Genomic DNA, 22,021 nt, shown 5'->3' on the forward strand with positions numbered 1-22,021 from the left:
ATAGCAATTGCACAAATAAATAATACAGTATAGGCATTGCCATACAGACAGAACTCGTATTAATCAGTTAATAAGGCTGTACGCCCTGTGCAAGAGGGTCACGGGCAGGTGAGTTTGCTGTCAAGTGAAATTGGTGTAGATGCATGTCAACATATTATTATAAATAGTTAACAGGAAAAGGAAGGGAGGAAAGGAACAAGGGGATAACACAGGAATTAGTAGGGGGGGGAATTTTATACATAAACATTTTATATTACTGTACTTTATCCACGCAGCCCCTTGTATAGCGGAATCACCAGGTTAACTTGATTGCCATACTATCAGTGATGTTGGTTTGCAGGTTTTCCAGTGCTGACAATGCATTTCTTAGCAATTGTGAGAAGTATAGCAAGTAGAATTCTCGTAGCTCTGGGGGGAGTTGGATTTGTTACTTGGTTGAGTGACATTACCAGCGGGTCAGGTTGTATATGCTGCCCTGTGATGTGTGTAAGGTATTCAGAAATGGATAACCAGAAGGGTAAGGTGCAGGTAATCAGCTGGTGCTGGTGCGTGGCGACATGGAGGCCACTCGTCAGAGTATTATTCTGAGATTTTCTGTAGGCGTTGGGGGGTGAGGTACATTCTATGTGAAAATTTTAATTGAATCAGTTTGTCTCTAGCCCTGACCAGGTGTTACAATTGGGAATGTCAGATATCCATTCAGTCATCTGCAGTGATACCTGGGAAATTGTGGGACCACCTTCTGAAGGTGTGGGGAGAGTTGGCTAAAATCAATTTGGCAGGCCCTGGCATTTGAAGTACACAGAGACCCAAACAGCCCCCACCAGCCCAATAAATAGTGACTTCTATGGCATCTTACAGCAGCCCCTCTGGCATTTGGCAGAACCAACAGAGTCTGGGCTTGGCGAGGACCAAAACAACTCTTATTAAGGGGCTTTATTAAGGCTTGTCCAAAAATGTTGTCACTAGCCTAACTCCTATTTTTGTAAGAACCTGCGTTAGCTGTGCGGTGTGTACATTTTTACTGCTTTTACAAGATTTTACTCAATTCTTGCAAACTGAATAGTAAAAATATACTTTTGTATAATGTTGCGTAATAGTATGTTGAATTCCAATACTAGTACTATATACTATTCTAATGCTGCTTTAGGGGTTTGGGGGTGGTCTGCTCCCCCGGTAGTATTGCCACTATACTGCACATACACTAAGTGCTAAGAGCTTTTGTCCCAGAAATTCTGGGTCAAGATGGCGTCCACCTGCCACCCAGTGTTTTTCCTTTTCCTTGTACTTTAATCTCTTGTCAGACAAATACAGCCTATTTCCATCTGGATTTTGGAATCTGTATGTATATTTGTCAGTGTTATATAATGCATTTGCAAACTGGATCAGCTTGTATTTTAGGTTTCAGCCCTTTCAGAAAGTTGAGTCATTTTGTATCTTACCTGGCAGGTTAATCTCATGTGTATGGTGAAACGTGTCTTAAACTAAATATTTCAAGGGAATAGAGTAGGAAATTTTGACTGTGACAGAAAATAACATTTAAGCATAGTTATAATGAGACAGCAATATCTGTAATTTATTTATATACAAATGAGAACAGCTTGAATGGAATAAAGCAATGATGGTAAGTGTCACAAAGCAATGAGGGTACAGACCTCCCCTGGGAGCAAAACCCACCTGCTTTATGATCATGCATGCACAGTGCTATATATAAACAACCCTTCCTTGGAGATTTTTGCCAGTAAATGAAATGTTGATCTGCTTTCTGTGTGTGGGATCAATATGGAGTAGCTACGCATCCCAGTCACAGAACTCCATGGCAGGTATAAGGGCTGAAATACCTTTTCCCGCATTAACACAATTCTATTTTATGGGCCATCTTGGTTCCACTGATCTCTAACTTTTTTCTTTTTTTTTTACATTTTCAGTTACTTTTATACACACAAAAAATTAACAACCTGTAAAATAGACCTTTATGTGCATTGTGAATTCAGTTGTGTCACATAACTTACTGATACTTATGAATTAAAAGAATTAATGTACCACCCCTACTAATATATTATAAGGATGCAGAAATGACAGTGCCTTTGGGCCTAGTGCCGTTAGGTGTCATCAGACTCCTTTTGGGGCCCATATCCTTATGATATAAATAAAAGTACATTATTCCTATATACGTTATAGGTCATTCAAATACTGTAGTGTTAGGAGCAAATAAAGCTATACAAGCTAATAAAGCTAGGTTTATTTCTACCTGAAATTAAGGCTTTAGTTTAAAGAATGCATGAGAGTGAAAATCTTGACATTGATTCAACCAGCAATGCAATATGATATTTATATCTAGAGGGGGTCATGTAATAAAAGGTGCAAATTTTTCAGATACCTTCATTCCAGTCCCAGGGATTAAATGGCAGAGGCTGGAGAGGTCTGCAGATTTGCAGTGTAATACTACTGTATTCTCATATATTAGATAACAATAATGGAAAAAATGTTTCCCTGCATGTATGAGAGTTACACTGCTGCTACACTTTGGCCTATGAAAATGTGGGGACTTGGTAGGGGGGCATGTTCAATGGAATCTGCAACATCACTAGGGGCGGAGATAAGGCATTTAGGTAAAGCAAGACTTTGCCTTTGGGCCGGCCTAGATTTGTGCCGAGGCCTAGGGCGGCATGCTGCCCAGCCCACCTCATATACGGAGCACTGTATGAAAGCTACAAGGATGCACATGCGCACCATCCTGAGGGGGGCGGGAGGCACCCGAAAAAGAAATCCACCACTGCCTTTGGGTAAAGCAAGACTTTGGGTAAAGCAAGATTTGCCCATTTTGTGCTATCTTGTACAATACATTACTAACAATTTAATACTATCCATTAGAGAAATTGGTCATGCACTGAATCCCGGACTGGCACCCCCCCAGTGAAATGGACTTTATGTGTCGTTTAAGTGCTGTGCTGAACTCAGTCCAAACCTTTAAATTAATGTGACTTTAGAGCTCTGGGCAACTTGAAATCTAAAAACATTTTTTTTACTATGCCAATAAGGGCTCAGTTTCAGTTTGGTATTTGAACAAATGGTGAATAATGCAATTGGTGAATCCCTAATAAAAATAAAATTTTTGAACTTTTTAACCATCGTTAACTGTGATTAACCAATAAAAAAGCTGATATCCAGTCCATGTAGGCAGCAAACACAAAGTTGAATCTTAAACTGCTGAAGTGTCTTCATTTGTGGCAGTGTAGTGCTGGGCCTATTATTCTTTTGCCCATGGTGCATTACTTCGGCAGTTCATTAGTTTTTTAAGAAAATCACTGCTGAAGACAGAATGAAAAGAGTTTCCAAGAACATCGATCAGATGTACCTAAAGCAGAATGCGCTTAAAAATATCTTTTATTTAACAAAACCAGAGGAAATAGTTCCAAGTTAATGTCTCTTGGGGGCACAGAATGGATCCAGTAAGTTTCTTTATTGATCAGATGATGGTGTAGATGTTGTGTATATGGTCAAACTATTGCAACATGCTTGTTCCCACAAGTACTGAGATACGACGGCATCTGTTTGTCAAGTTCCACGAATGAGGAATACACAGTGGTGAGATGTAAGTCTCCGTAACTCGAGTTATTACTGGGGGAGCCAGTCCCATTGCTGAAGCCTTTGCTGGTGGGGTTATGCAGGAAATACTGAGGAGGAGGTGGTGTTGGAGAGGGAGAAACAAGATTAAGGGGATCCAAAACCAGGCTGTCATCTCTCAGCTCTTCCCAAAGGCTCCCTGTTAAGTCAGATGGAAATAATTATTAATCACTTTTAACAGCAAGCTGCAGTAAAGCACAGCAAGAATGATTCTCAACTAATGTATCTATTAATATACTGTATGTGTGTGTAACAGAAATGAAACATCTGGGTTCTTCATCTTTGTTTTTCTTCACTGTCAGTATGTTCTCCCTTAAGGCCTATGGCACAAGCTTTTTGCCAATTTGCTGCCTGTGTGATTTCCAGTCCAGTGGGCAAGTAGCAAAATGCTTGAATTTGCTTTGCACTAACCTGGGCCTCCCTGGTGCACCCATGGCTCAGACTACCACTTCAATATACTTGCCTGACCTGTGGGTGCACCAGAAAAGTTACACATTTACACACATTTAAGTCTATGAAGAGACAAATTTGAGTATTTGCCACTGACCCACACAGCTTTAAATCATGCAGGCACGGATCAAATTCATATCATGTGCCATAGCCCTTAAAGGGACTTGTGTTGAAATTACATTTTGCCTATAGATTTGCTGTTCAGAGCTTCCTATCTACCTTACAACAAACCCTCCCTACTCTAAGGGCTCTGGCACACGGGGAGATTAGTCGCCCGCGACAAAACTCCCTGTTCGCGAGCGACTAATCTCTCTGAGTTGCCTTCACCTGCCATCCCACCGGCGACAATGTAAGTCGCTCGTGGGATGGCACACGCGGCAGCGCGATTTCAGGAAATCTGCGATTTGCGCGAAATCGCGCCGCCGCGTGTGCCATCCCACCGGCGACTTACATTTTCGCCGGTGGGATGGCAGGAGAAGGCAACTCGGGGAGATTAGTCGCCCACGAACAGGGAGTTTTGTCGCAGGCGACTAATCTCCCCGTGTGCCAGAGCCCTAAGCAACAGCCGGCGAAAATGTAAGTCGCCGGTGGGATGGCACACGCGGCGGCGTGATCTCTGCAAATCGCCGAAGTTGCCTCGCAAGGCTTTTTCGGCGATTTGCCATACATGGACCGATTTTAGCTGCTGATATCTGTCCTTTAGACTGATTCAGTAGCTTATCTGCCGTGTATGGGCACAAAAGACGGACCTGCCCGACCGACATCTGGCCTGAAATTGGGAAGATCTCAATCAGGCAGGTTTGATAGCCACCTTTAGAGCAGCTTCTCAGTGGACTGGTGATTAGTTATATCAGATCCTCCACTGAAGTTCTAAGGGATCAGGAAATAATCAAGTGAAATTGGCTTCATATTCATGTTAACTGTCAGAAATAACAGATATTTTAAAAGTAAAAAAATTAAACCCTGTTTTGCAATATTTGATACTGGCACATCATATAATCTTAACAAACATTCCCCTCTTACTTCCCTATTAATGACATCATTTAAAAGCCACAGGTTAATAACTAGATTGCAGAAGGAAAAGCAAGCTTGATATGAAGGACACCCCTTTAGTATAACCGGTTTTAAGTAGGGTTTATTTTACTATGATTTTCTTTTAGCGAACCTATACTGGCACACAAACATTCCTCATCCTTAAATCAATTTGCCCGTTTTTCTTGTCACTAGTAACTGTGCTGTAAGTTATTTTGGTATGTAATTAAATTAATGAAAAGACTAAATTCTGTGTTTATAAAGCAATATTCCATGGCATCAGTGCTGTATTTATAATATAGACACCCGAGGGCCTTTGCCTAGGGAAGAAAGTTTGGGGGGCGGCCCTCAGATGCCTATATATTAGATTTATACATTCTTCTAAAATAATGAAATGTGCCCCAGCCTCCCCTGCAGATTTCCTTAGAAAATCTGGTGACTGGTAGTACATGGAAGTTACGTCAAGCATACGCTGTGTGTGACTTCAATTCTGTGAAATGAGGGCGTATTTAGGTCCGATGCCCCAAACCTAAATACAGCCTTGCACTGCATCGTAAGATGGTGGTAGATCATGCTGTGCTGCTGAATTTCCTCAGCAAATAGGAATGGATGGTGCTAATTAATTAGGGCAATGATCCCAAACACAAGCAACATTGAAGTGGCCCAAAACTAAAAAGGTGAATATCCTATAATGGTCCAGACATGGCCCTAATCTCAATCCAACTGAGAATTCATGGCACTGTTTACAAACTTTGCACAAGCTTTTGTCTAAACACCCTGGAGCAAATCTGCTTGGGCAATAGCCACAAACTACTCCAGATTAAAAAAGACATACCTTGGAAATCAAAATCTGTAAGAGAAGGATTGAGATCATCAATATCATTACTGAGCTCCACTTCTGTGAAGTTCTCCTGCATTGTCCTTGCTGGCGAATGTTCTGACAGCATCTTCATGGTTTGAAGTGGTGGGGTGTGGGCAGGGATTGGAGAGTCCTGTGGGTTAATGGGTTGAGCTCTCAGGTCATTTTGATTGTCAGGTGATGAAAAATGATTCTGGGAAATGCCATGGGGCTGTTGTATCATTGCTGGTGAGATCTGCGGAATGTCATGTGGTAATGGCGTATAACGCGGTGGCTGTTGCCTCGAAAGATGTGTGTTGTTGTGCAAAGATGCTGAAATGTCATGCATAGATTGCAGTGATACCGGCACTGGGGAAATAGTTGTCTCACACAATGGCGTCTGCTGCATAGATAACTGCATAGTGGGGGAGTTCACAAGGCCAGCTGCGCTGTGTGCCAAGAGGGAAGACCTCAGCTTTTCAGTTCTCTCTCCTATGAGCTTATCAAGGTCTTCTAAAGGAAACAAAAAATATTATTAAATAAATATTCACCTTGACCAAACAATGAAACATACTCAGAATAAAAGTGTGCTACAGCTTCTAGGTGCAAAGTAAAGGCACAATCTTTATGCCGCATTACAGGTATCACAAGTTGTAACCATTTATTTAGGGTATTTCTGACTGTATGCCTTCCAAGGATCTTACTGGAGAGAATTCCCCAGTAGTAAAAGTAATGAAGGTTCTTCCCTGGCTGCTAAATGATTTTCCCACAGGCGAGTGAGTGCCATCAGACAATCCATATGTGGGCCATAATATCCTGATCACCAGACTCAAACTGAGGTACCCAGTATTCAGGGGCCCACCACCCAGCCACTGCTGCCCCCATTCACCAGTGCATCTGCCCATCTGAGCCGCTTACTTCTGTTTTACAGCGGAACACATGCCAGTGGCTTGCAGGGAGGCCCGTCTGGATTTTTCCTGGTACCAGTGGGCCAGTCCAACCTTGCTGAGTATGTGACTCTATATACAGCCACAAATACTCTGGGACTTTTCCTATCATTATACTTGGTGGTATAGGTTAAATAAATATTTAAAATAACCTTTTACAACAGATGTGTTCAATACCACAGCCACAGGCTTGACATAAAGCCCCAGAGCTAAGAGTTAAGGATGGTAGAACCAGTGTCGGACTGAGGTGGCAGGGGCCCACCAGAAAACCCTGGACCTTGGGCTCACTCTCAAAACTTTACTTCCTCCTCTCCTCCCTCAAAGTCTCTATTATCCTAGTCTCTTTTCTCTACATACTATACTCTATTCTTCCATCTATCAAACTTCCTTGTATCATACTGAAATAGGGAATGACCATGAAATAGGCTAAATAGTCAGAAGCAAGAGGGCCCACTGGCATCTGGGCCCACCGGGAGTTTTCCTGGTATCCTGGTGGGCCAGTCTGACACTGGGTAGAACAGTCCCAGTTTATAATATACATTATAGGGGCAGCCACAGTCCTCCAATCATCTCTATTACAATCCCCCACGGACTGTGTATAAGATTCCATCATTAGTGCCCAGATGCCAGTTCCTCCCACAGTTGAGGCCCTTGGTTTGGGTGTATTCACCTGGCTTTGCCATGCTCTTTCTCACGGTTACTGGGTCTTTCCTTTTCCACTTCTGCAATTCCTCCTGCATTTTATCAATCTTGGCAGGATTCAGGGCCCACAGGCACCCTTTACGGGAAGAACTTCCAGATTTGTTTTCTACTTTTTCAAAGCATTTGTTCAGGGACAGGTTGTGCCGCACGGAATTCTTCCAGCCATCTGGAGCTGTCTGTAGGGGAAATAACAGCATTTGGTATCTGTTTTATAGCCCTATTATTGTGTTGCATGCTGCTACCCAACAATAGTTCAGCAAAATTATCTCTGATTAAAATCTCAGGAAATTTTGTTCATCTGTTTTTAGCAGAGTCTTAGGCCTACAGTGGTGCCAAATGTCACCACTCACTGGATCACTGGAACACCAGACCATTCTGATAGATCCACTTGTCAGCTGTGGAATATCTCTGTTTGATAGGCCCCAGGACTATTTATTTGATAAGCCGACTATTTATGGCATTGGACTTGTAAATCCACTAGGTGTCCCTGTCCTCCTCTCTGTAATACAGCAAATGCAGTTTCTCAAATTTGTCTTATAAAACATATTCTTATCTTCTTCTCTTATATTCATTATTATTATATTTGCTACCTTGGCATTTCTGTATTCATTTGTATGTACAGTGACCGAAGGTGAAATGGCCATAATAAAATGAATATCCCCCCCACCCCATTTCTACTAAAATTTGTATGCCTTATTTAAATTGATTTATACGTTTTAGGACCTGTCTTGTAAATAATTACCACTAAAATTAGCAGCAAAATTTAAAGGTGTTGCTTTCAGGCATGTCTTGCCTTTGGCTTCCAGCTCCACTGTCCTCTAGGTGTTTGTGTAACTAAGAGTACCTGCCAGTCTTCCAAGGCCAATAAACAAAAAAAGTCCAATAGATTCAAATAATCATGGTTTCAGTAATCAATGCTGTATGAACCCATATTAATAGTAAACGTAGATGTTATAGTTAATGATTTTAACTAGGAAAGATATTTTTTAATTTGCTTGTTTGTAAAGCAATGCTAAATAAAAGGAATGTTGTGTAGCTCTATGGACACAGGGGAACGTTAAATCCTCTGCTCTCCAACTAGAACACTGTTAGATGCCACTCTCTTGATCAGTTTCTGGGCCTCCAACCCCTACCCTCCAATCCAAAATTGCAGATGACCTGCGAAACTGTAACGTACAAAAACACAGGTTACCGCACTATTTCACGTATGTCATGGGTCACCCACAGGCCCTACCAAGGAAGCAGGCCTGAGCCCCGCGGGTGTAGTTACGTCATTGCTCTTGATATTCAGATGTTTCACAACCAGTGGTTAATCTAACTTTTCACCCTTCCCATTGTGCCCCTCCTTACTTGTGCCCTAGGCGACTGCCTACCACTAGTTCCGGCACTGCCCTTTATAGAGTGGAGTTCAAAAAGGAAGAACATGGCTGCACCTGCCTGGGCTGATGGGAACACATCCCTCCCACAGGGCACAGGTTACACTTTACACAGAAAGTTAATGAGTGGTATAACTACTGACAGACTACTTGAAGACCCTATGGCTGCTTCCTTTGTAGGGGGATTGGTGGGTGACCCCTGACGCGTGCAAAGTCCTGTGTCATCCTCAATGTTTTGCATTTCGCAGGTGACCAGAGATTTTTTCCAGGGAGGGTGGGGCCACTGATCTCCTACTACTAAATAGATTATGGCCTTCTTATAAACCTGCAGTGTTAACTGTACAAGCAGGGCCTTATTTATATATAGGCAACCAAAGGTCAGATCATATCTATACAAAACTGGCGGTGGAGTTAGGGGGGTGAGGAGTCAGAGCGCAATGCAAGTGGAAAGTGATGTCATGTGTAGCGGAAGTGACGTCACTTTCATATCCTGCAGTGTGTTTAAGTCCGGTGCCTGGGGTGGCAGCAGACCTATATACAGCCCTGTGTACAAGTGTGATATGTGCTCATTAAGCTGTCTGTAAAAGATACATTCGTCTTACAACTAGTTTAAATTGATGTAAATTGTTTTTTTTAATTAATTCAACTATTTATATCAATTCATTCAATTTAAACAACCTTAATCAGAGCTCTGGTGTCGGTATGGAACCTGAGCAAATGCCCATCTAGTCATTTATTCTACTCCTTCACCTAAGGCCAATTTCGCTGACTGCCAATCCTATGCCATTATTTAACAAGCATATTGCTAATGGCTATACATGTATCCTGAGCTTAGAGTCTTGTTTATACAGTGCTCTTTTTTTATTTTTGGCTTTCTTCAAACAATTTTCTGTGTAAGACGATTACCACTAATCCAGAGAGCAAACAAACAAGTATGCTCTGACTTTCCACATGCTCTTTTTGCTTGCCTCCAAGTCAACTGATATACTAGTACACACACATTACTCAGGAAAGGGCTGTTAGTATAGTAATATTAGTTCTATGGAATACAGGGGCAGAACTACGTGGAAACCGCATCCTTAGGGGGTGGGGGCCACAGCTACAGCCCATGCAGCCTGACTTATAGTTCTGAATATTCTGGCTCTGGCAATAGCTTGTCATCATTTGTCGCATAACGTTCTGATTCTAGAGAACAGTACTGATATCACAAACATTTACACAATTTTTGAAGTGTCAATTAGATGGATTAAATATCAAGTATATAGAATATAAAAGTTACAATTAAAAGATAATTAGTTCAGATTCACTCTACAAGGCAGCTGAGAATCAAGGGAATTGTGCAACCAAATGTAATACTTAATGATTCCCAACGACCCCTAAGCTGCCAACAGCACACTGAGCATGTGCAGGGTCACTGACACTCAAAAGATCTAACAAACAAGACCTCCTGTCAGCAACTTTGAAGGACTGAATCATTACTGTTATTGGCTGCCGAACCTCTGGGCTGGTACAGTAAGTTCAGTGTATACAATATAGCATTTCTAGCCATATTCATTTCTAGGCTTCAGTTCTTAAAAATCAAAGTGCAACTATTGCAGCCCTTCTAGCTGAATGTTCTTGAATTAATTTTTGAGTGACCTGATAACCGTAATAAGAATAACCAACTAATCATTTTTTGAAACAACCACTAAGAAAAAATGTTAGGCATAGCAATAGGTTGTTTTGTATTGGTAGCAATGATAGTTACTGTATTGGCTCTTGCCCTACTCTTGTGGCTGAACATCTATGTGGGCCCCAATCATCCACATATATATAATGTGGGAGTAAAATATGAGAGTTAAACACCCAGCTCTGTCCATTTATTGGCTGATGTAAGCTAGCATGTTTGTGAGCCCTCAGTTTGTGTGTGAGCACAGCGCCAAAAGGACAGACTTTAGTACCTAAAATGGCAATGTTCCAATATGGGATTACACTAAGGCAGACAATAAAAATGACAGTTCTCAGTTCTGAGTTAGAGGACATGAATATCTTACCTTAAAGTAAGGAAAGTGCTCCGTCATAAAATTATATATCTCACTCACAGGCAGGCTTCCTGTCTTGCTGTTCTTCAGGGCCATAAATATTAATATGCTATGGGAAAAACAATGATGTTATTTTATTTACAGTTGCAGCTGCTTCAAATAAATATACCTTGAACTACTGGGATTCAGAATCTTTTGGACCTGGGGTTTTCTGGATAACGGATGTTTTTGTAATTTTAAACAGTAGGCCTACAAGATAACTTACACTTAACACTCCCTCTTGGTCTAAACACCCAAAAGAATTATTTTGCCATAACCATATGCTAGCTTGGTTAACATGAAGTACAAGGTACTGCTTTAGTATAACCAAGAAAAAGCACATTTTTCAACTAAATAAATCAGACAATCTGCTCAGTTTGTTTTGGAGTTACATATAACTTTTCACAATAAGAGCATTTTTGGCAACTTAGAGGGGATTATAGGCAGTTGGGGGATGTTCTTTTTCCCATAAAAACAATCAACGCACCAGAGGCCCCCCCTTTAGATTAGAGGAACGGAGCTTCCATTTGAAGCAGTGTAGGTGGTTTTTCACAGTGAGGGCAGTGAGGTTGGGGAATGCCCTTCCTAGTGATGTTGTAATGGCAGATTCTGTTAATGCCTTTAAGAGGGGCCTGGATAAGTTCTTGAACAATCAGAATATCCAAGGCTATTGTGATACTAATATCTACAGTTAGTACTAGTGGTTGTATTTATAGTTTATGTATGTGAGTGTATAGATTGGTAGGTGTGGGTTGTGTGTGCTGGGTTTACTTGGATTGGTTGAACTTGATGGACTCTAGTCTTTTTTCAACCCTACGTAACTATCTAACTATGTAACTAAAATCAAAATTTTACTGAATTGAGAAAAAAAAATTGCTACAATTTTGCCACAGGCAGGCAAACAGTTTTGGGCCAAAACACCCGAGAGGCAAAACAGAAAAATGCACTCAACTCCCGACCTTAGATCTTTATTATGACAAATGCACATCCAACAGGATGAATGCTGATCTGTGTGCGGCTTGCAGTGCTTCATCTGTACTTAGTTTGCATTTGTACAATTTAATTTTTTTTTAAAAATCACCCAGGTTATCATAAATTGTACAGGTTGCCCTGTTAAAGATTTCTAGTATTCGTTAACCTTCCCCCAGAATATTTGGACATTCTTAACTGTCAGGACATTTGTACCATTTATTTTCAGCAATTCCAGTGTCGGACTGAGAAGGCAGGGGCCCACCAGACAACCCCGGACCTGGGCTCACTCTCAAAACTTTACTTCCTTCTCTCCTCCCTTTAATATCCTAGTCTCTTTTCTGTATATACTATACTCTATTCCATCTATCAAGAAATAGGGAGTGACCATGAAATAGGCTATATAGGTAGAAGCAAGAGGGCCCACTGGCACCTGGCCCACTGGGAGATTTCCTGGTATCCTGGTGGGCCAGTCCGACACTGAGCAATTCTAGACAGAATGTAATTTAGGCACAGAAACACGTAGCTGTTGCCTTTTGCTGTGGTTCTTTCTACCAATTCTTGGTTCTAGATATTGTTGGTGTTTTCTGCATATTGTATTTGCTGGTCACTGATTTATTTCTGCCAATGGTTCAATCCAGATTTGTTTTAAGTTTAGTGCTGCATTTGGTATTTTCTACCCATAACGCAACATTATTTGTTGTTCAGTGCAATTGTGACAGATTCTGATAGTAGCTAAGTAAAAGCAATGGAAAAATTGGCACATGGTGCTAGTATAGGTGAGCGCAGGTAAGAGCATGTGCTTGGTATATGGAATTATAATTGTATTATAAATCTGTTACGATTTTCGCACCTAGCACTCCACAGTTGTAGCAAATGAGCTTTTTTTTGTGAATTTGTCATTTGAAAATACTTATACATATTATGAGCTTATTTGCCTACTAAGCGGAACAGGAAGTGGTTACCTGTATGAATAAATTGGCTTTGGATAGAGGGGCTGCTGGGCCTCCATGCTTGCTTGCGGTGCAATCCTTTGGTAAGGGTAGTGAGAGGTGGAAATGTAGGTCACGGGGTAACTTCCCCCAGTGGAATACTATAAAAGAGAAAGAAAAATCAATTAAATCAGTTAAAAAGCTCAAGCTCATTCAGCAATACATCCTTCTGCCCTAAAAAGAACAAGTTATAAATGCAAGTAACAATGTCCGTGTGTATCGAGCCTGAGCTTTTGCTATGAGTGATAACACCAATGAATTCCAGCATGCTTATTTGAAACTTGCATTAATGAGTTATTTAGCTTATTCATCAAGAGACATTTCACAGTCTTGTAAATGTTACCATTTGTTCTGTTATTCCACGAAATGGGATTCTAATGTAAAGACTTGAAAGCACATGTAAAGATTTTTCTTAAATTAGAACTTGTTTTATGATCTTGTTTGAAATAGTGCCAAGCACATGTAATAAGTCATTTTCTGATGCTAAAGCAAACTCTGTATTCTATACACATACTGGAATAAAGCCATGGTGCAATCAGTGTAATGTAATCACATTATGGTCTTGAAAATGATCCCCTGGGGGTTCAAGATATGAGATATAAGGTCAGACATGGCCTGACTGGGTAACCTGGTCATCCCATGGGTTGCCTAGCTCAGGTTACCAGACTACATGAAAAGTTAGGGACAAGTCTAAAACTGTAATTAGCAAGGCAACACTGATTTTCAGTAAACAGTAATAGTGATTGTAAAAGTGAACAGAGTAATCATATAATCTGGAAACCAGAGATCTTTTGGGGTGGTGGCCTAAGTTGACAGCACAGCCATATGTTGAAATCAGTCTAAGGGGGAGATTTATTAAGACAAGAACGCTCGGAGCGTTCATTCGAACGTTCTGAGGGTATTTCTTTGTACGCCCACGCAACTTTTTCGTACGCCCGCACCACTTTTTCCGCACGCTTGCTGATTTACAATCGTTCAGTACAAAAAATTTTCAGAAACATTTTCGTGATATTTGTGATCTTCAGAAATTATCGTATCCAATTAGAATTTTTCCCAACTCGTGTTTTAATGAATCGGCCCCTAAATCTACCACTCATGGTATCTATAATAACAGCGGGAATAATAGCCTCTGGGATAGCAGGTATAGCAGGGAGAGATGGTGCCTATAGTAGTAGTGGGGATAATAGCCTCTGGGAAGGGACTGTGGCTGTGGAGCAGCAGGTATAGTAGGGGGAGATGGGGCCTATAGTAGCAGTGGGATAATAGCCTCTGGGAAGGGACTGTGGCTGTGGGATAGCAGGTATAGTAGGGAGAGATGGTGCCTATAGTAGCAGTGGGGATAATAGCCTCTGGGAAGGGACTGTGGCTGTGGGATAGCAGGTATAGTAGGGAGAGATGGTGCCTGTAGTAGCAGTGGGGGGATAATAGCCTCTGGGAAGGGACTGTGGGATAGCAGGTATAGTAGGGAGAGATGGTGCCTATAGTAGCAGTGGGATAATAGCCTCTGGGAAGGGACTGTGGCTGTGGGATAGCAGGTATAGTAGGGAGAGATGGTGCCTATAGTAGCAGCGGGATAATAGCCTCTGGGAAGGGACTGTGGCTGTGGGATAGCAGGTATAGTAGGGAAAGATGGTGCCTATAGTAGCAGTGGGGGGATAATAGCCTCTGGGAAGGGACTGTGGCTGTGGGATAGCAGGTATAGTAGGGAGAGATGGTGCCTATAGTAGAAGTGATATAATAGCCTCTGGGAAGGGACTGTGGCTGTGGGATAGCAGGTATAGTAGGGAGAGATGGTGCCTATAGTAGCAGTGGGATAATAGCCTCTGGGAAGGGACTGGGGCTGTGGGATAGCAGGTATAGTAGGGAGAGATGGTGCCTATAGTAGTAGTGGGGATAATAGCCTCTGGGAAGGGACTGTGGCTGTGGGATAGCAGGTATAGTAGGGAGAGATGGTGCCTATAGTAGTAGTGGGGATAATAGCCTCTGGGAAGAGACTGTGGCTGTGGGATAGCAGGTATAGTAGGGAGAGATGGTGCCTATAGTAGTAGTGGGGATAATAGCCTCTGGGAAGGGACTGTGGCTGTATGTTAGGACAGATGGTGAGGTTTTTATTTTTTATAAAATAAAATGGTTTTAAAAAATCCTATATTAGTAAACTGAGAACAGAGATATTTTCGTTTTGTGAACTGTGGTGAATTCTATTATCACTCTTTGAAAAATATTCCCCAATATATCTGTATGCTGCCCATTGATTTGTGAGTGGATCCACAACATTTGTAGGATGCATAGCCCTAATCCATATAAACAATGGGGCCTAGCAAAGTCTATTTTTTTCAGCCCACACCTACATCATGCTGTAAATGTTATATAAATTTTACTTTTATGGACAGTTTTAAGTAAAAAATAGTTTTTAACTTGAAAAACTAAATGTATTTTAGATTTGTAACACACAAATATATATATATATTCATGATTTTGATGTTCAAACTAGTTTTACAGAGGAGGAACAAAAGCTTAAAACAAATCTGCACGGGTTCAGTACAAGTTAATTCGGCTGACATAATGCTAGACAGCATGTAAAAGTATCTGCCGAGGGTTATATCATGAAAGAACACACTGAACTGATTTTAATTTCTAATTCCATTCATGTCAGTGCTTCACCGATAACTAGGAACTCTCCAATTTTTGTTGAACAACAAATCCCTGAACCCTTTATAAGTTTGGAAGGGGAAAGATGCCAGAGGTTAAGTAATTTCCCATTTGATTTAATTCTGTTCAATGGTGAATCAGTGTAGTTTCACTGGAAGACAAAAGGCAGTGATAGGTGAAGAATCAAGGCTAAAATTAGCCAGATAAATTCTTATAACAACCTGAAAGGCGCATTCCAAGTTCTCAGGTAAGGCTTTTGGAGTTGTGAGACCTGTGTAGCCCAAAGGGTACTTTAGGGCAAAAGGTGTCAGACAAGCCATTATCCTTCTTTAGGGTCAATACGATTTAGTTTCCTTTTAATTTAGACAGTTCCTTGAGTGTCCTGGGCAGCTAAGTGAGCCTTAATTTGGAACTGGCCACCTAAGTGTGGTCCTACCTCTTATGTGTGTAAATTACTTCATTAGTAAAGTTAAAGAAATTCGAATTGTCAACTAGTTGGCAGTATGTCAGTGTATAAAGGTAGAGCTCGTTTGTGCTCAGGGTCTTCCTTGGGATTTCACACCACAGAGAAGTGAATAGGGGTTAGGACCATGTGATGAGTTTGACCACTAGTGATCAGAGATTGTAGAATGTAAGCTCAGGGTAGATAGGAGCCAGAAGGAAGTCATCACCCTGGGCGAAGAAGGTTTCTAAAGTGTGCAGATGTTTGAGAAAGTTTACAATTATTTACGAAATGCTGATGATTGACCATTGCTTGGAGTTCATTAAATGAAGTTTGCAAGAGTTACAAGTGGTCCTGATCATTTTATTAACACTGCTGGTGACTAATGATAACTGGTTATCCTCTCCTACAGCCCAACTGGAGCCTGAGGCACAGGGTTAAAGGTAACACTCACGGAGTGAGCCCGGGAGTTGCTGGAAGTTGTACCTTTCTGCCCAAAGTGCCTTCACATTCTGCATACAGCTCAAGTGAACACACACTAATATATTTTAAAGCCAACACTCAGGGGCGTGCAACACTTCTTTATAAACACTTAAAACACCAACTATGTCAAAATGTGTTTTGTATGAATTGTAGCCAGTTTTTGTTTCAAACATGCTGTAAGTCAGCTCTTCCTTCAAGCTGTAGGTTAACTTGTCTTTCTAACTTCACTTGTTTTTTAAGCAGACTATAAGTCAGCCTGTGTTTATACAAGCTGTAGGTCAGCCTGTCCTTTAAGCAGACTGTAGGTCAGCTATTCCACCAAGCAGACTGTAGGTCAGCTATTCCACCAAGCAGACTGTAGGTCAGCCAACCCCTCGGCCTGTCATTTAAGCACAAGCTGAAGGTCAAGTTGGCTATAGGCCAGCCACCCGCCCTTCAAGCAAGCTGTAGGTGAAGCAGGTTTTAGGTTAGCCTGTCCTTCAAGCACGTAGTAGGAGTCTAAACTCACTCAGGGCATACCTGGGAGCCTGGGGCAAGATGGTGGTGGCCCACTATGGACTCAGAGGTGCTCTGATTTTTTAAAGAACCCTGGTGTTGGCCTGCTGGAGGGGGGGGGGCTATTTGGACTTAAGTGTACTTGAAATTCCAGGGCCTATTTTGAATTCCATAGGCCTGGCTGGGACTGTATGATTAGCAAGTGGGCTGTTACCTATCCTTCCAGCATTGACACGTAAACCATCTGAGCAATTTCACAAAAGGTAATGACAAATGAACGTGGCACACAAAGATTCTGTACAATGGTGAATGCTCTTAATCCCCAACATTTGAAGTAACCGGGCAGAAAGCTCTGCAAAGAGTGGGAAGAGTGACAGTTGTCAGCTGGCCCTTCTGCGGGTGCATGGATAATGGATACATTGAGATATGAACATGTTCCTGCTTGTCTGTGTTATTCCGACATGCTACAGTTTTAGAGAAAGAACTGGGCCCCTCTGTAATATTACCGGCATGGGCTGCAGCAGGGGGGCTCCGCATTTTACTTCCCACTTAGTCAGCAAGAGGCCCTGCGCTATTTAATGTTATGCCTATATTATACAATAGGTAACACAGAGAAAGGACTATGCTCCTGGAATTCTATTATAATAAGTGCTGAAAGAATTCAACTGCCAGGCAGGAGAGACAAGAAGTGCAAAAAGTACCAACTCCATATTAGACTGTCATTTGCATTCACATAGTATAAATTGTTATCCTGCATACTATATATATTTTTATTGTAGAATGTATATTTTAATTCAATGTTGTTATCTGCCCTCTAGTTACAAACATTTTTGATCTGTTGAATATACAGCTTCCTCTAACGTTGAGCCTTTGTATTACTGCAGCTTTGTCACTTGCAGTATCACCTCCTAAAAGGGGGCAAAACCTTTGGGGCAGCAGAAGAACACACCAGTATAATTATTTTATCAGACAAAACAACTGGTTTTGAGGGTATCTTAAAATATACATACCAGTGGCTTAATTCCAGGGGCTCTGGCCCCCCTACAATTTTTTTTTTCTGGTCCCCATGGGTGAACTAAAATCTTGAGTGACCTGTTTAGAGGAAATAGACTTGGCCCCCGCAATTGCAGGATCTTCATCTTCTATAGCAGTGATCCCCAACCAGTGGCTCAGGGGCAACATGTTGCTCACCAACCCCTTGGATGTTGCTCTCAGTGCCCCCAAACCAGGGAGTTATTTTTGAATTCATGACTTGGGGGCAAGTTTTGGTTGAATAAAAACAAGATTTACTACCAAATAAAGCCCCCTGTAAGCTGATAGGGTGCATAAAGGCTGCCTAATAGCCAATCACAGCCCTTATTTGGCTCCTCCATGAATGTTTATGGTTCTTGTGTTGCTCTCCAAGTCTTTTTACATTTGACTGTGGCTCACGAGTAAGAAAGGTTGGGGATCCCTGGTCTATAGTTCCGCCACTGATACACACAGTTATGTATACAAATCGAATTCCCTGAGTGCTTACCTGTGGAAATGATTGTGGGGTACAGTATATCTGCTGTGTCTGGGACCAGTACATTCTTTGCTCTTTTTCCTGCTGGCACATGACCGAAGACTTCATTTTGACTTCTGAGCCCAACTGTTTAAAGATAAAAATCCACAAAGCCACATGAATAACGGAGAATAAAACTTGTGTCGCGTGAATGCCATATGGAAATATTGTCATACAGGTATTATCCAGCTATTATCCAGCTATTATCCAGAAACCCGTTGTAAAAAAGGCTCTGAATTACGGGAAGGCCATCTCCCATAGACTCCATTTTAATCAAATCAAAAAATGAAGACCAGCTGCAAATTGTCTCAGAATATCAAAGTCTATATCATACTAAAAGTTCATTTAAAACTGAATATCCCCTTTAGCATAGCTATTTTATAATAATTTTGTTCTTTGTTTAAGATCTTTAAGAAGGCCTGCAATTGACAGGAAAATGGAAAAATCCTCTTGATCCATTGTGGCAGAAAAATATTAGAAATGCCTTGGCTGTGAAATTCTCTTGCTTATGAAACAAAACTGCAGCGGATGTATTATACAGAGCCAAATTCTATGTTTGAAGAGCAAAGGCAGAAGAAAAAGTAGGGCAAATAACAATGCAGGGGAGATAGACTGCATCAGCCATTGCCATTAGGAACTATGGGGGTTATGTAACAAAAGGTATTAAGTTTGTCCAAGAGCAGTAACCCATAGCAAATCAGCAGGCAGCATTTACTGATCACCTGTTTAAAAGCAAACTTCTTATTGGTTGCTTTGGGTTACTGCTCCTGGGCAAACTTAGTGCCTTTTATTACATATTGGGGTACAAATCAAAAGATTCATCTTTACATGAACTTTTTAATACACATCATCCAAGGAAGTTTGCAGTGTTTTTTTTTTTTTTTTGCAGGGTTTGAATGATTTACTTTTAGTGATGAGCAACATTTGCAGCAAAATTCTGCATTTCACCATCTGCGAATATTTTCACAAAACTACTGCAAAAATTTGCCACAAAAAATGGAAAAAAAGTAGCCATGGAAAAACAAGTTGCAGTAAGAAAGTTGCCACACAAAATTGTACATTGACTTCAATGCGTTTTGTGAATTTTCGCCATTTTGCAAATTTTCCTGTGGTTTTGTGACTGTTTTGGCAAAGCAAAATGATACAGATTCGCTCACTGCTGTTTGCCTTTCTACTCTCGCCACTTTGCCAATGCTGAATTTGAAATGCAATTTAGTATGTAGGGTCACTGACAAGATATCATCATAAATTCCAAACTGAAGAACCATTGCACATTTTCTTAGACTACTATTCTCTCTATGATAATAAAAGTTTAATTACAACTTTAAGCTTACCACACCCCTTTAAAGTAATTGGTTATTTCAGGTGTCAGGTTAAACCAAGTCTATTCATAGGAAAGCCAAAAGCAGCAGAACATTCCATTCTCCTCCACCATCATGCAGCCATCACAGCAAGAACCCCTTATACTTGCCCCAAAAGATGCAGAAACAATGAAAACACCAGAATCGCCATCTATCCACCAGCAGAGTCCCACGCCAGCAGCAAAGCACTACAGAGTTTTACATGGTACCAGACATTTAAGGTCCCACCTTGGAGAACAATAAACAAGGAATATTTCATAAACACATCTGATAACAAGCTGGAATACTGTTGTATATACAGATGTTAAAAAGGATGCAAATGTGAAATCACTGGGGGACAGATTTTGTTACAACATGGAAAAGAGCTTTCCTACATCATAAAGCCCCCAATAACTTACAATGCATTGCCCATGGGTTCTACTCAAAAGGGCTTGTAGAATGGGCTCTTATGAACCCCCAATAGATTCCTTGGGCTTAGCCAAACAGAGGGGTGTTAGAGTTTAGCACTGCTGCTGAGCTTGAACACCCCACAGCATGGGATAGTGTTTGTTTGCTCAGAGCAATTGAGCACATTCCAAAATGACACATTGCTGAAGGCAGTAAATTATTTAATTAATTTTCCATTTTGTTAAAACACTCTTCTGAAAAAGTTTAGAAATGTGATAAAATCCACAAGGATTCACCAGTTCCAATTTTAAAATTACCCAAAGGGGCCCATTTACTAATTTTGTATTTATTTGTCACAATTCAGGGTTTTTTGTGCTAAAACTTGGGGGCAGAGTTATCAAAATGTGAGATTAGAGCTTAATACATAAAAACTCACCCAGGTGTATTTACCAAATGGTGAACTCTAACTTTCACCTATTGATAAATACGTTTCTAAAAATCCCATAGGAATGAATAGAACCTGGTTGAGTTTTTACGTATTAAGTTCTAAACTAAAACACATTTTGATAAATCTGCCCCTTGATTTTTTTTGTGTAAAAAAACTCAAACTTTTCACTATTTATGGGACAGATTTATCAAAATGTGAGATTTGAGCTCACCACAGAAAAATTCACCCACTTTCTTTATTCCATGGGATTTTTAAAAAAGTATTTATTAATGGGTGAAAAAAATCTGCTTCTAAAAATCCCATAGGAATGCATAGAACATGGGCGAGTTTGTATTTATTAAGCTCTGAACTCACATTTTGATAAATCTGCCCCTAAGTGTCAAACCCACAAAAAACACTAAAAAAAACAAAAAGCACAGCATCTAAAAGCTGCCAATGTCATGTAGAAGTCAATGGAAGATGTAGGCAAATTATAACAATCTTTATTTAATTTGTGGTTTTCAAGGTTTTTTTCATTTGTAAGTTCATGAGGCTTTGTAGGAAAACATAAAAAACACTTAAAAAATGGAAGTTTTCCTGTTTTTTTTATTTCGGTTCTGCACTTTAATTTTAATCATGCTTCAATTCGGATCTTTAAATAAATGACTAGACGTTTGTGGTTTTAGTGGAAATGAGTGGAATGAATTCATGGTTTCAAAAACCTCTAAAACCACAAAAATTAGAATCTTAATAAATGTGCCTTTACGTTTTCCTACAAAATATTATTGACAAATACTGTACATCCCACATAGAACAGACAATAAAAGGATTCTAACGCGTTTCAAGGGAGAATAAGGTTGGATTATTAATTTATTTTTTTGCCTATTGTTTTAAATGAGAAATATCTATATTTTTTATGTTATTTCTGGAGCTAAACAAGAATATGGAGCCAGTTCCACATTATTACTTCCTGTCACTTCTGGTCCTAAAGATCTTCAAATGAGCTGCTCAAAGACTTGATTTGTTTAATGTTAGATAGGGACCTCTGAAAAAATTGTCCTGTTTATAGAAGAAGGGAGGGGTAAAGGTCAGTGAAAATCGGGCAACTTTAAATTAGTGCTTTAGAATGGGAAACAGGGACAGACTGGGCCCGCCATGGCACTGGGAAAAAAACTGGTGGGCCCTGGTGGCTTAAATCCATTGCCCGTAGGGTGCTTCACCGATGCGCCGGTCTCCCT

The 22,021-nt window shown here is 40.7% G+C and overlaps 1 protein-coding gene across 1 annotated transcript in view; it reads right to left on the reverse strand.

The window, feature by feature from the left end:
- Window positions 1–1,549: 1,549 nt before the first annotated feature.
- Window positions 1,550–22,021, reverse strand: part of foxn1 (forkhead box N1) — a 49,720-nt gene continuing 29,248 nt past the window's right edge. The window contains exons 5-10 of the mRNA XM_018091796.2: window positions 18,582–18,695; window positions 12,967–13,094; window positions 11,006–11,102; window positions 7,565–7,772; window positions 5,945–6,460; window positions 1,550–3,766 (exon numbers count right to left, since the gene is read on the reverse strand). Of these exons, the coding sequence (XP_017947285.2) occupies window positions 3,501–3,766; window positions 5,945–6,460; window positions 7,565–7,772; window positions 11,006–11,102; window positions 12,967–13,094; window positions 18,582–18,695 (1,329 nt within the window). The 3' untranslated portion in view covers window positions 1,550–3,500. The remainder of the gene's footprint in view (window positions 3,767–5,944; window positions 6,461–7,564; window positions 7,773–11,005; window positions 11,103–12,966; window positions 13,095–18,581; window positions 18,696–22,021) is intronic.

The sequence above is a fragment of the Xenopus tropicalis genome, chromosome 2, assembly GCF_000004195.4.
Source record: "Xenopus tropicalis strain Nigerian chromosome 2, UCB_Xtro_10.0, whole genome shotgun sequence".
Lineage (NCBI taxonomy): Eukaryota > Metazoa > Chordata > Amphibia > Anura > Pipidae > Xenopus > Xenopus tropicalis.